Raw genomic sequence first — 13,096 nt, 5'->3', positions numbered from 1 at the left:
ATCAAGACACACCCATTCATCCATCCCTCTCTGTTAGCTTTCAACAAGGCTATATCCACCTACCGGATTCCCTCACATATAGGCCCAATGACTTCTCTTAGGGGAAACCCAGATTTCCCCCCCCAGGAGAACCAACCACATTCCTGCTACAGGAATGGCCTCATGATGCCATGTATGCACCTCACTTCTTCCACAAGGGCCGCTTTAGACCCCTGGAAGACTTGAAGGCTATATTGCACACAAAGGAATTCCCCTTCTGGCCCTATAGACAACTGATGCATTTTTTCACCTCAAAGGGCACACCTGATATTTGGTCAAGAGAACTCACAGCATTTGAAATACTCTCCTTTCGCAGTATACCACAGAGACATCTAATCTCGCTTATCTATTCCCTTCTCCAAGACGAACCCCCTACCTCACAGAATGATGTCTAGAGGTTCTCTTGGAGCAGAGATCTGCAAACAACATTCACTGATGATGAATGGGAAACCATATACACCCGGGCACACAAGGGATCAATGACGTAGCAACTCAGGAAAATGGCAAAATAGTCACAAAATGGTACCGAACCCCCTCTTGCCTGCACAAATTCTCACCCTCGATTCCAAACCTTTGCTGGAGATGGAAACAAGGCATCAGTTCGATGCTCCACATTTGGTGGGAGTGCACCACACTCCAACCATTCTGGAACGAAATACATTCTATAATCACACAGGTTACCACCTACAATTTAGACTACAACCCGGCCCAGTATCTTCTCCATCACACAAACCTGCCTAACCAACTCTACCATAAACCGCTAGCCATGTACATGGTGAATGCAGCCAGACTCTGCATCCCTGTTCACTGGCGCTCAACAGTCATCCCAACCATCAGGGAATGGCTGATCAGGATTGCAAAGATTGAAGTGATGGAGAAACTAATTTACACTGCACAAGACCGCATACTGAAATTTAATACCACTGGGCTTGCTGGATAAAGATGGCCTTGCGGTTCGCCCGGCGGTTGGTTCAGGGCAAATTTTGCTTGTTCGCAATTTGCCACATTCGGACTTCTGCCGCTGTTCACGGTGGGCAAAATTTGTTTACATTGTGAAGAACTTTGACCCATGACACGTCCATCATGGGGTACAGGACAGCCAATTGAGACATTTCAGCACATGAACATACCCCCTACCTTATAAATAGACCTGATCTAGCGGCCATTTTACATTCTCTCTTTTGTCAGTGTAGGGAAAGGACGCTGTGTGGAGCAGAAACAGTCCATTTAATCACTAGCTATTACTATTAGGTCCACAAAAGTCATTTTAAGGATTGGTATAGGTATACAGTATATAGGGTTGTAATACACCTATAATATACTTTCTTTCAAATATAGAAAGTATATTATGATGCACTGCTGACTGCTGTGCTGCTGACCGATTCTGTAGCTGTCTTTTATCAGTGTAGGGAGGGACAGTTTGGTGTTTGGAGCAGGGACAGTCTGCAAATCACTAGCTACTAGGTCCACAAAGGTCATTTTAAGGGCTGGTATAGGTGTACAGTATATAGGGTTTCATAGTTAGTTATAGTTTCATAGTTAGTTAGGTTGAATAAAGACACCAGTCCATCCAGTTCAACCTGAGTGAGTGTCTACAATTGTCCCTATCCTTGTACACTCACATTGATCCCTACCCTCAAGGAGCTCACAATCCACGGTCCCCATTCATATACTAGGGCCAATTTTTGGACAGAAGCCAATTAACCTACCTGCATGTTTTTGGAGTGTGGGAGGAAACCGGAGTACCCGGAGGAAACCCACACAGGCACAGGGAGAACATGCAAACTCCAGGCAGGTAGTGTCGTGGTTGGGATTTGAACCAGCGACCCTTCTTACTGCTAGGTGAGAGTGCTAACCACTACACCACTGTATAATATACTTTCTTTCAAATATAGAAAGCATATTATACTTGACTACTGTGCTGATTGCTGACCGATTCTGCAGCTGTCTTTTATCAGTGTAGGGACTGAGGGACAGTTTGGTGTTTGGAGCAGGGACAGTGTGCAACTCACTAGCTACTAGGTCCACAAAGGTCCTTTTATAGGTGTACAGTATATAGGGTTGTACACGTATAATATACTTTCTTTCAAATATAGAAAGCATATTATAGTGCACTGCATGCAGTGCTGCTGACCGATTCTGCAGCTGTCGTTTCTCAGTGTAGGGAGGGACAGTTTGGTTTTTGGAGCAGGCACAGTCTGCAATTCACTAGCTACTAGCTAGCTACTATTAGGTCCACAAAGGTCCTTTTAAGGATTGGTATAGGTGTACTATTTGGTGTGCAGTATATAGGGGTGTAATACACATATAAAATACTTGCACATATAGAAAGCATAGTATAGTGCATTTCCACTGTGCAGCATTGTGACTGCTGAGCGGTTCTGCAGCGATACTACAAAGAGTGACAAACGCAATTAGAAAAAAGTATTATTACTGGTGTGATAGACCAGTGGCCCCCCAAAACGACAGATTGAAGTGTGGTGTTATATACCTTCTTCCACATACATACTGCACTTCTCTAGAGACTTTTGTCACAGGGTCATTTAAAAAATGACAGGCAGAGGAAGAGGCAGGCCCTTGCAGGGGTGGTAGGGGTAGGGCAGGAGCAACAGGCTTGAGCCAAAGTGGAAAGTTGCAGAAGGTGCGTTTGATTACGTCAAAGAACGCACCAGACTTGGTTGAGTGGCTCATTCAGCCTTACTTCCTCATCCTCTCGATCTGTACCCTCTTTTTCACTCTCTGCTGTGTGCACCCCCAAAGACACTACCACCAACACCACCACCATATACCCTCCGCTTGAGTCACAGGAATTATTTTCCGATCCATCACAAGACATTGCCGATGCGCAGCCACTCTTGGCATTTGATCAGGAAGAGGAGGTAGCAACAACCGCCACTCAGCAGTCTGACGACAGTACCCAGATCATCCCAAGGAGGGGGTTGGTCCCCCGGTGTTGCTGCCTACTCCGAGATCTCTAATTATAGCGGTGGGGAAGGTGACGTCGATGATGAAGTGTCTAGTGATGTCACGTGGGTGCCCACAAGAGAGGAAGAGGAGGGGAGTTCAGAGGGAGATATGGACCAGCAGATAGGGAGGAGAAACAGGCGGAACTTAGATTGCACAGGAGGGACAAAGCAGACTGCTAATGTATCAGGAGTGAGGCATCAACCATGTACGGTCACATCTGGCGCTCCCAGGATGCCGACACATGGCTCCACAGTGTGGGCTTTTTTTAAAGTGTCCGCTGCTGACAATAGTGTTGCCATCTGCAGCCTTTGCAGTCAACGCATAAATTGCGGTAAGCCCAACACTCACCTAGGGACGACCGCCTTAAGAAGGCACATGAGCTGCCATCACCGAGCCCAGTGGGAGCAACGGAACCCACAAAGCCACACTCCAGGCTCTCACCGTCCAGCCTCGTCTTCTAATTCTCCTTCTCCTCTCTCCTCACAATTGTTCTCCACTCCACCTTCCATCATGCCGTCCTCACATTTTTATGGAAAAAGGCAGGCTTCCGTGGGCCAAATGTTCGAGCGTAAAAAAATGATGACGCCGGATAACCCTCTTGCCCAGCGGTTGACCGCTGGCTTGTCAGAACTGATAGCGCGCCAACTACTGCCATATAAACTGGTTGACTCGGAGGCCTTTCGAAAATTTGTGGCCATTGGAACACAATGGAAGGTCCCAGGAAGGAAGTATTTCTCACAGAAGGGCATCCCAGAGCTATATGGCCATGTTCAGCGGCAAGTGAATGTATCTCTGGCACACAGTGTCGGTGCCAAGATACATCTGACCACAGACACGTGGTCTAGCAAACCAGGCAGGGAAGGTATATAACTTTTACTGCCCACTGGGTGAACCTTCTGACGGCCGTCAAGCATGTAACCCGTGGCACCCGTGTAGATTTGGTTTTACCGCCACGGATTGCATGCAGGCCTGGCTCTTCTTCTCCTCCTCCTACTCCATCCTCCTTTTCCGCTGCTAGCGTCTCTTCCGCTGCCCGCCCAAGATCCCCAGGACCTATTCTACATGCCAGGTGAGACGTTGCAATGCTGTGCTGCGTCTGTTGTGCCTGGAAGCCAAGAGCCACACTGGCCCTGCACTTCTTTCAGCTCTGTGTTCACAGGCAGATCAGTGGCTAACACCGCTCAATTTGACAGTTGGTAAAGTGGTGTGTGACAATGGTGCCAATCTGCTTAGCGCATTGAAACAGGGCAAAATTACACACGTGCCATGCATGGCACACGTCTTAAACTTGGTCGTGCAGCTATTCGTTGTCAAATACCCTGGGGTCCAGGACATCTTGTGGCAGGCAAGGAAAATCTCGGCCCATTTCAGAAGATCTTACGCGGCCATGGCTCGCCTTGCTGACATTCAGCGGCGACACAATCTACCAGTCAGACGTCTTATTTGCGATTGCCCGACGTGATGGAACTCAACCTTCTATATGCTTGATAGGCTGCTCCAGCAGAAACGTGCAGTTAACGCACGGGTTGACAAATTTGCTTGGAATCTAGGAGCCAGCTTAAAAAGTTAGGAGCCAGGTCCGTGACGGCGATCCGGACCTGTCCCTGGCCTGACATGGAGATGAGTGAGGGGAAGATAGCAGCGCCGTCGCCGCCCCCCCCCCCCCCCGTCTCCAAGTCATTGCCCATAGCTCTTAGGCCGCGTACACACGGGCGGACTGTTGGCTCAACTTTGTCCGCTGAACAGTGTTTCAGCGGACAGTCCGCTCGTGTGTGGGGCTTCAGCGGACAGTTTCAGCGGACAGTTTGACGAACAAAGTTTTTCGGAAATTCCGAAAAACTGTCCGCTGAAACTTGGTTTGAGCGAACAGTCCGCCCGTGTGTAGGCCACTTTCGAAATGAGCAAACTGTTCCCGCTCGGAGGGAAGTCTGCTCATTTCGAGCGCGTGTGCAGGTAGGCGGAGCCCGCGACGCCTGGAATGGACTTAAAGGGGAACCCCAACGCCGAAAAAAATCGGCGTGGGGGTCCCCCCAAAGTCCACAACAGACCCTTGTCCGAGCACGCTACCCGGCCGGCCAGGAAAGGGGGGCGAGCGAGCGCGCCCCCCCTCCTGAGCCGTACCAGGCCGTGTGCCCTCAACATGGGGGGTGCCTTGGGGAAGGGGGGGCCGTGCGGCCCCCCCACCCCAAAGCACCTTGTCCCCATGTTGATGAGGACAAGGGCCTCTTCCCGACAACCCTGGCCGTTGGTTGTCGGGGTCTGCGGGCGGGGGGCTTATCGGAATCCGGGAGCCCCCTTTAATAAGGGGGCCCCCGGATACCGGCCCCCCACCCTATGTGAATGAGTATAGGGTACAATGTACCCCTACCCATTCACCTGTAAAATAAAAGTACCCCAAAAAAAAACACAACACACGAGATAAAATATTTTATTGCAAAGCTCCGGGGGTCTTCCGTCTTCGGGGGTCTTCTCGCCGGACTCCTCCGCTATCTTCTTGTAGCTCTTTTGCTAGCGGAGGAGTCCGGCTTTCTTCCTCCCCGCCGCCGGCCTCTTCTCCCGACTTCGGGGGTCTTGTCCCCCTCTTCGGTTCTTCTGCCGGGCCACCGCGCCTTCTTATAGCTCTTTTGCAGGCGGTGGCCCGGTCTTCTGTCGCCGCTGTCGCCGCTGTCGCCGCCGCCTTCCGTTCTTCTTCTTCTTCTTGTTCTTCTTGTTCTTCTCCAGGAGATGTTGACACGTCGCTCTCTCCGGCCGGAATGCCAGAGCCGCGCTGTGCGGCCACTTATATAGTGACAATGGGGCGGTGTCACATGGTATATGTCACATGGGTTGGTCACATGGGTTGATGTCACATGGGGACTATGACATCGAAAGGGGGCGGGGTCACCATGTGACCAACCCATGTGACATATACCATGTGACACCGCCCCATTGTCACTATATAAGTGGCCGCTCAGCGCGGCTCTGGCATTCCGGCCGGAGAGAGCGACGTGTCAACATCTCCTGGAGAAGAACAAGAAGAAGAAGAAGAACGGAAGGCGGCGGCGACAGCTGCGACAGCGGCGACAGAAGACCGGGCCACCGCCTGCAAAAGAGTTATAAGAAGGCGCGGTGGCCCGGCAGAAGAACCGAAGAGGGGGACAAGACCCCCGAAGTCGGGAGAAGAGGCCGGCGGCGGGGAGGAAGAAAGCCGGACTCCTCCGCTAGCAAAAGAGCTACAAGAAGATAGCGGAGGAGTCCGGCGAGAAGACCCCCGAAGACTGAAGACCCCCGGAGCTGTGCAATAAAATATTTTATCTCGTGTGTTGTGTTTTTTTTTTGGGTACTTTTATTTTACAGGTGAATGGGTAGGGGTACATTGTACCCCATACTCATTCACATAGGGTGGGGGGCCGGTATCCGGGGGCCCCCTTATTAAAGGGGGCTCCCGGATTCCGATAAGCCCCCCGCCCGCAGACCCCGACAACCAACGGCCAGGGTTGTCGGGAAGAGGCCCTTGTCCTCATCAACATGGGGACAAGGTGCTTTGGGGTGGGGGGGCCGCGCGGCCCCCCCTTCCCCAAGGCACCCCCCATGTTGAGGGCACGCGGCCTGGTACGGCTCAGGAGGGGGCGCGCTCGCTCGCCCCCTTTCCTGGCCGGCCGGTTAGCGTGCTCGGACAAGGGTCTGTTGTGGACTTTGGGGGGACCCCCACGTCGATTTTTTTCGGCGTTGGGGTTCCCCTTTAAGTCCATTCCAGGCGGCGGAGCCCGCGACGTCTCCGTCGCGGGCCCCGCCTACCTGCACACGCGCTCGAAATGAGCGGACTGTTGCCTCGTGTGTGGGCGAGTCCGCTCATTTCAAAAGTTACGCGGACTTAGTACGACGAACAAAGTTTGCCGTATTTGTCCGCTCAAAAAGTGCCGTGTGTGGGCGTGTTCGTTCATTCAAAAGTTTGAGCGGACTGTTTGACGAACTTAGTTTCGGCAGACAGTCCCCGCGTGTGTACGCCGCCTTAGAGGGACATTTTTTTTTTCTTTCAAATGACAATTTTTTTTTCAATTGCATTTTAGTGTAAATATGAGATCCGAGGTCTCTCTGACCCCAGATCTCATATTTAAGAGGACCTGTCATGCTTTTTATATTACAAGGGATTTTTACATTCCTTGTAATAAGAATAAAAGTGACACAACATTTTTTTTTAAAAGAACAGTGGAAAAAAAAAAAGTTAAAATAAGCAGAAAAAATAATAATTTTTAAACGCGCCCTGTCCTGCCCGCATATAAAATCGGTGTTCGAACCGCACATAGGAGGTAGCGCCGTGATCGGTAGAGCGAGAGCAATAATTCTAGCCCCAGACCTCCTCTGTAACTCAAAACGTGCAACCTGTAGAATTTTTTTAAACGTCGCCTATGGAGATTTTAAAGGGTAAAAGTTTGTCGCCATTCCATGAGCGGGTGCAATTTTGAAGCGTGACATGTTGGGTATCAATTTACTCGGCGTAACATTATCTTTCACAATATAAAAAATAATTGGGCTAACTTTACTGTTGTCTTATTTTTTTATTAACTAAATTATTTTTCCCAACAAAAGTGCGCTTGTAAGTCCGCTGCACGAATACGGTGTGACAGACAGTATTGCAACAACCACCATTTTATTCTCTAGGGTGTTAGAATAAAAAATATATATAATGTTTAGGGGGTTCTAAATAAAGGGAAGAAGAGGCAGGTAATATAAAACAGTCATTAGCATTGCTGGTTTGTCATACCAACGGCGACCACAAGAGGGCGCCAGATTCCATAAGGAATCATAGGACCGCAGAAGGCCTCAAAGCCGCAGCCTAAATTTTCGGCCGCCGGCGGAACGGCCCGACGCGATCACGCTGGGGGGGTCCACAGAGACAGGATACCCCCAGCTGTGCTGCCCCAGGCGCGAGGTCGCTATTTCTAGTCGCCAATGCGACCTGGCGCCCGGGTTTTGTCGAGCCCTGAGTTAACGACTACCTGTACGAACTCTGCAGCAGAACAGGTTCTGGGAGCTTGGTTTTTTTTCACTGTGCCAGTGGCTGCTCATGCGCGACACATGCAGACTTATGCAGCCATTTAATGAGATCACCAAACTGGTAGGTCCCAGCCATGGTGCCATCAGTGACATTGTAACTTATGCCTAATTTATGGAGCATGCATTGCGTTGTGTCATTGATCAAGCTGTGGAGGAGCAGGAGCAGGAAGATGAGGAAGTCACAATGCTGGATGAATTCCTGGGGGGGGGCTACTTCTATCTGAGACAAGTCAACAACAGGAGTCTGAAGAGGACTCAGAGGAGGATGGTGCCGGGGCGGATGAGGAGGAGCAAGAAGAACATGCTTTCAACCTTTCTGGGATCCCTGTTGTTGTGCGTGGATGGGGAGAGGAGAACGAGGAGGACGACATTATCCTGGATGATGAGCAGGAGCCAGGCCACCACACCGCTTCCAGTTTAGTACAAATGGGGGCTTTCATGCTCCAGTGTTTTAACAGGGACCCCCGTATAAAAAGCATAAAGGTCAAGGATCAGTACTGGGTGGCAACGTACTTAGACCCCTGATACAAACATAAAATGGCAGAAATGTTACCACCATCACAGAGGGCTGTCAGAATGGAGCACTTCCAGGCCTTGCTTAGAGAAATGCTGCATTCTGCTTTTGTGTGTGCTGGCAGAGGAGGAATTCCCACTCCCAGAGAAAGAGTTGCGGGTACCAATCCAACAGCACACCAAGAAGAGGGTGGTTTGAAGATGTGTTGATGACTTCTGATATGAGGTCATTCTTTCAGCCGATCCATCGACAGGTGTCATCCGGATCCAGCATCAGGGAACGCCTAGACCGACAGGTGTCCGACTACATTGGGTTAATGGCCGATGTGGACGCTCTGAGAAGTGATGAACCCCTGGACTACTGGGTGGGCAGGCTTGATCTCTGGCCAGCGCTTGCCCAATTTGCAATGGAACTGTTGGCTTGCCCCTCGTCCAGTGTCCTGTCCGAAAGGACGTTCAGCGCAGCAGGGGGGATCCTGACTGATAAGCGCACTCGCCTAGCTCACGACAGTGGTGACAACCTCACATTTAAAAATGAATGAGGCATGGATCTCGGAGGAATTCAACACATGTGACCAGTAGACCATGTATATGCATAACTCTATAAACAATTTATTTAATCAAGCACACAGACCTTTTTTCTACCTTTGGCTCACTTCCTTGTACAAAAAAGCCAAACCGTACTATATGCCCGTACCCTCCTGTTTGAAGAGGTTGAGCGGTGTCATATTTTTGGGTCCCGCAGTGAGTTGCTGGTATCATGGCTGGTGTCAGTGCTCTCTATCTCGCTGCTGGTGTCAGTGCTCTCTATCTCGCTGCTGGTGTCAGTGCTCTCTATCACGGTGCTGGTGTCAGTGCTCTCTCTCTCGGTGCTGGTGTCAGTACTCTCTATCTCGATGCTGGTGTCAGTGCTCTCTATCTCGCTGCTGGTGTCAGTGCTCTCTATCACTGTGCTGGTGTCAGTGCTCTCTATCACGGTGCTGGTGTCAGTGCTCTCTATCTCGGTGGTGGTGTCAGTGCTCTCTATCTCGGTGGTGGTGTCAGTGCTCTCTATCTCGGTGGTGGTGTCAGTGCTCTCTATCTCGCTGCTGGTGTCAGTGCTCTCTATCTCGCTGCTGGTGTCAGTGCTCTCTATCACGGTGGTGGTGTCAGTGCTCTCTATCACAGTGCTGGTGTCAGTGCTCTCTATCACGGTGCTTGTGTCAGTGTTCTCTATCACGGTGCTGGTGTCAGTGCTCTCTATCACGGTGCTGGTGTCAGTGCTCTCTATCACTGTGCTGGTGTCAGTGCTCTCTCTCTATCTCGGTGCTGGTGTCGGTGCCAGTGCTGTCTATCTCGGTGCTGGTGTCAGTGCTCCCTATCTTGGTGCTGGTGTCAGTGCTCTCTATCACAATGCTGGAGTCAGTGCTCTCTCTCTATCTCGGTGCTGGTTTCAGACAGTGAGAGAGATAGTGGAAAAGCCAATCAGCAGGCAGTGCCAGCACCATGGCTGAGGATCAGCACTGGACTGGCACCTCTGGACCACCACAGTGAAGCCCTGCATAGGTGGGGGTAAGGGCCGGGCAGAGGGAGGGGCTCAAGCACAGGTTGGCACACTGGGACACTGGCACAGGACTGCGCTGCCCTGACTGTGGCACTGATCATCTCCTGCACCCCCTTCATAGCCTGGCCTGACCTTGCCTCTCCTCCATGGCTTTCATGTGCTCCTGAATTGTCAAAATTTCACAGATAAAAAAAGAATGTTTGTCGTTGTTAATCCCAGATTCACTTAATACTTTTGTTATGTCAGTGTCCATGTTGTGGGTCTATGTGTGCACAATTAGTAAGTATTTTGTGGCTGAAAATATGTGAAAATATGTATTTTAAGGTTCGCCTGCCATTAAAGTCAATGGGGTCCGCTGCGAACCTTGGGGTTCGCAAACTTTTCCCTGCATTCGCGGTTTGCGAAACGTCCCGTCGGAAGTTTGTCCATCACTATTGCTGGACACACTTCAAAACTACATAATAATATAGATCCTACTTTGCTTGATAATATGAGAATCTATGTTTGCGTAGATCCAATCCCTACGGCTCATAAACAGATCTGGGGGACCGGGCTTCTTTAGAGACCTTAGATTAAAAACATTTCTCACAGTGATAAAGTCACAATTTAAATATTTGTATATTGCGATCATATCCCCTCTTAAGCATCTCTCTTCCTGGGAAAATACATTTAATTTTTATTGTCGTTCTTCATAACTGAGGTCCCCGCACAAGTTTTGCTATTGTCAATCATGTTAATTCCATCTAATCTGTGCTCTGCCAGAAAACACCACAGAAAAATTTAGTTATGTAGTTTATACACCACAAATATTCACAGTTGGAGAAGACTGTCAGAAGTTGAAAATGAAACTATAATGCAATTTTTTATACAGACAGAAGGGAAAAATTGGATATAAATAAAAACAATTACGCTGGTAAAAATGCAGTGTCAGTTTAATGTGAATTTATCTATATATATATATATATATATATATATATATATATATATATATATATATATATATATATAAGTCTGTGTCACTTAGCCTCCTTAACATCTTCTAATCTTCTTTATCCTCAGGTCTGTGTAGGAGTTGAAAAGCCAGATTCTGAAGGCCTCATTAGAGTGTCCAGTGGAAAGAAAAGAGGCTTGGTGCCTCAGGACTGTCTGGTCGAGATCTGAGTGGGCGTATTTTCTGAGATTGCTGCTCCCTGACTGAGCTCCCAAACCCCGTGTAATAAGCAATAAGACATTCAGGGTGCTCTAATAAAACTGTGTGGGTTGTTAACAATGGGATAACCCACCTTCTGCCTTGGCAACACTTCAGAACCTTTACATGCTGCATTAAGCCTCTTCCACAATACACTGTATATAAATGCATGTTTTGCAATATGTCCACACTAGGTGTCTGGGACATCACCAATCAGGGCCATCTCTTCAGGGAAAGTCACTCAGTGACCCTATGGCAGGGCTTTGATGTCATCAGATATGGACCTCAATTAGCCTAACTTTGCCTGTGTGCAGCTTGCTGCTGCAGCAGTACCCCTCAGCACAAGGCGACTCAGGAGTTGGGTTTCAGTCACAATCCCCTTTGACTGTGTCATCACCTCCTTTTTAGAATCAAGCAAGATATACTTCTTTAAACGAGGAGTCACAAGTAAAGTAAACAAAGGGTGCGGATTTGACATTAGATGTGTTGCCAGTAGGGTTTTTAATGCACACTGAGTACATTTTTAATGGAACAGATATGAAATATTAATTTTGTCTTTCATTAAACCTGTGATCTCATACCTTCAGAAGATAAACAAGCAGAGAGCAACATGTAAACCAAGGAAAGCACAGGGTGATGCAGCATAGGTTGATATTTACAATGTCAAACCCCTTATGTCCCTTTTTTGTTGGTCATGATTTTTAAATCTGAAAGACGACAGGGGATAGTGCAGAGGAGCATGACTGACTAAACAGATGTGTGGAAGGCTTGTGGGCATCACTTAGGGGTGGATTCACTACAGGCAAATAGACTGTGCACTTTACATGTGCAGTCGCACTCAGTTTTCCCAGCGCTTAGTAAATGCAGTAAAGACAATCTAAAAAACAAACAGAATCTTGCGGGCTACCATGTGAAAATCCAAATGATAGAGATGATTAAAGGACAGATGCTAGCATTGATTACGTTCCATATGCTAGTGCCAAAAAGTTTTATACCAATATAATGCTGCGCTATCCAAATGTAATCATATGGTAACTGTGCTGCCCCAACGGGGCATAGAATTTATATAGACTGTTTTCCTAACCATTTTCTATGGATGTTTATATTTAGTTCACATGCTGCCATCTAGTAACCCTTTGTGGTAACGCACTTGTTTTCTCAAGTTTATTTTCCCTTATGTATATCCCTTCTTCCTGTGATTGTACTTCCTGTGTCATGGATGCAGCTACAAGCCACATGTAGCAGGGCACATGTATTCTGCATTGTAAGCTACAGACAATATCATCTTTTGACCGCATAAATACTACAACCTATTCATCTGTTTGTATCCTGTCATCTGCTGTAACCTGATGTTCAGAATAAAAGCATCTTGTGGATGGTATCGGTATTTTGTGAGTTCAAGCTATCTGATGACTATCTACAAGCTAATAGTGGCCCGAGCAAGTCTGGAAGCAAATAAAGTGCAAAGCTCCTTTACCAGAAAGGAAGCTAAAATAGAAACACAAAAGACAGCTTGCCATGCAAAGATGGTAAATCGGCAAGCAGAGATGGAAAGCTCAGAGCAAAGCTCACCAAGCAGAGCTGGATGCTCAAAGCAAAACTCTTGAAGCAGAGATAGCAGCTTAACAAGCAGAGGCAGATTCCCAATTAAAGATTCTGCAGATGGAAAGGGAGGAAGAAGCTAACCTAGCAAGGCTGAGAGTCCTTGAACAAGCGAAGAGAGAAAGTGCTCCCATCTGGTCCACTCCAGTGGAACTGCAGGACCCATTTGAATGCACTAAATGTATTAAAGCATAATGTTTTCAATG

General features: G+C 48.4%; 1 protein-coding gene across 1 annotated transcript in view; it reads left to right on the top strand.

Moving 5' to 3' along the window:
• Nucleotides 1-12,669, top strand: part of STAC2 (SH3 and cysteine rich domain 2) — a 1,207,844-nt gene extending 1,195,175 nt beyond the window's left edge. Inside the window, exon 11 of the mRNA XM_077459468.1 lies at nt 11,159-12,669. Coding sequence (XP_077315594.1) covers nt 11,159-11,260 — 102 coding nt within the window. The 3' untranslated portion in view covers nt 11,261-12,669. The remainder of the gene's footprint in view (nt 1-11,158) is intronic.
• The last annotated feature ends 427 nt before the right edge of the window (nt 12,670-13,096 follow it).

This window comes from Lithobates pipiens, unplaced genomic scaffold (genome assembly GCF_037356315.1).
Source record: "Lithobates pipiens isolate NorthernLeopardFrog02 unplaced genomic scaffold, aLitPip1_a1.2 Scaffold_28, whole genome shotgun sequence".
NCBI lineage: Eukaryota > Metazoa > Chordata > Amphibia > Anura > Ranidae > Lithobates > Lithobates pipiens.
The sequence above is the reverse complement of the archived record's forward strand: the minus strand, read 5'-3'. Positions and strand labels throughout refer to the sequence as shown.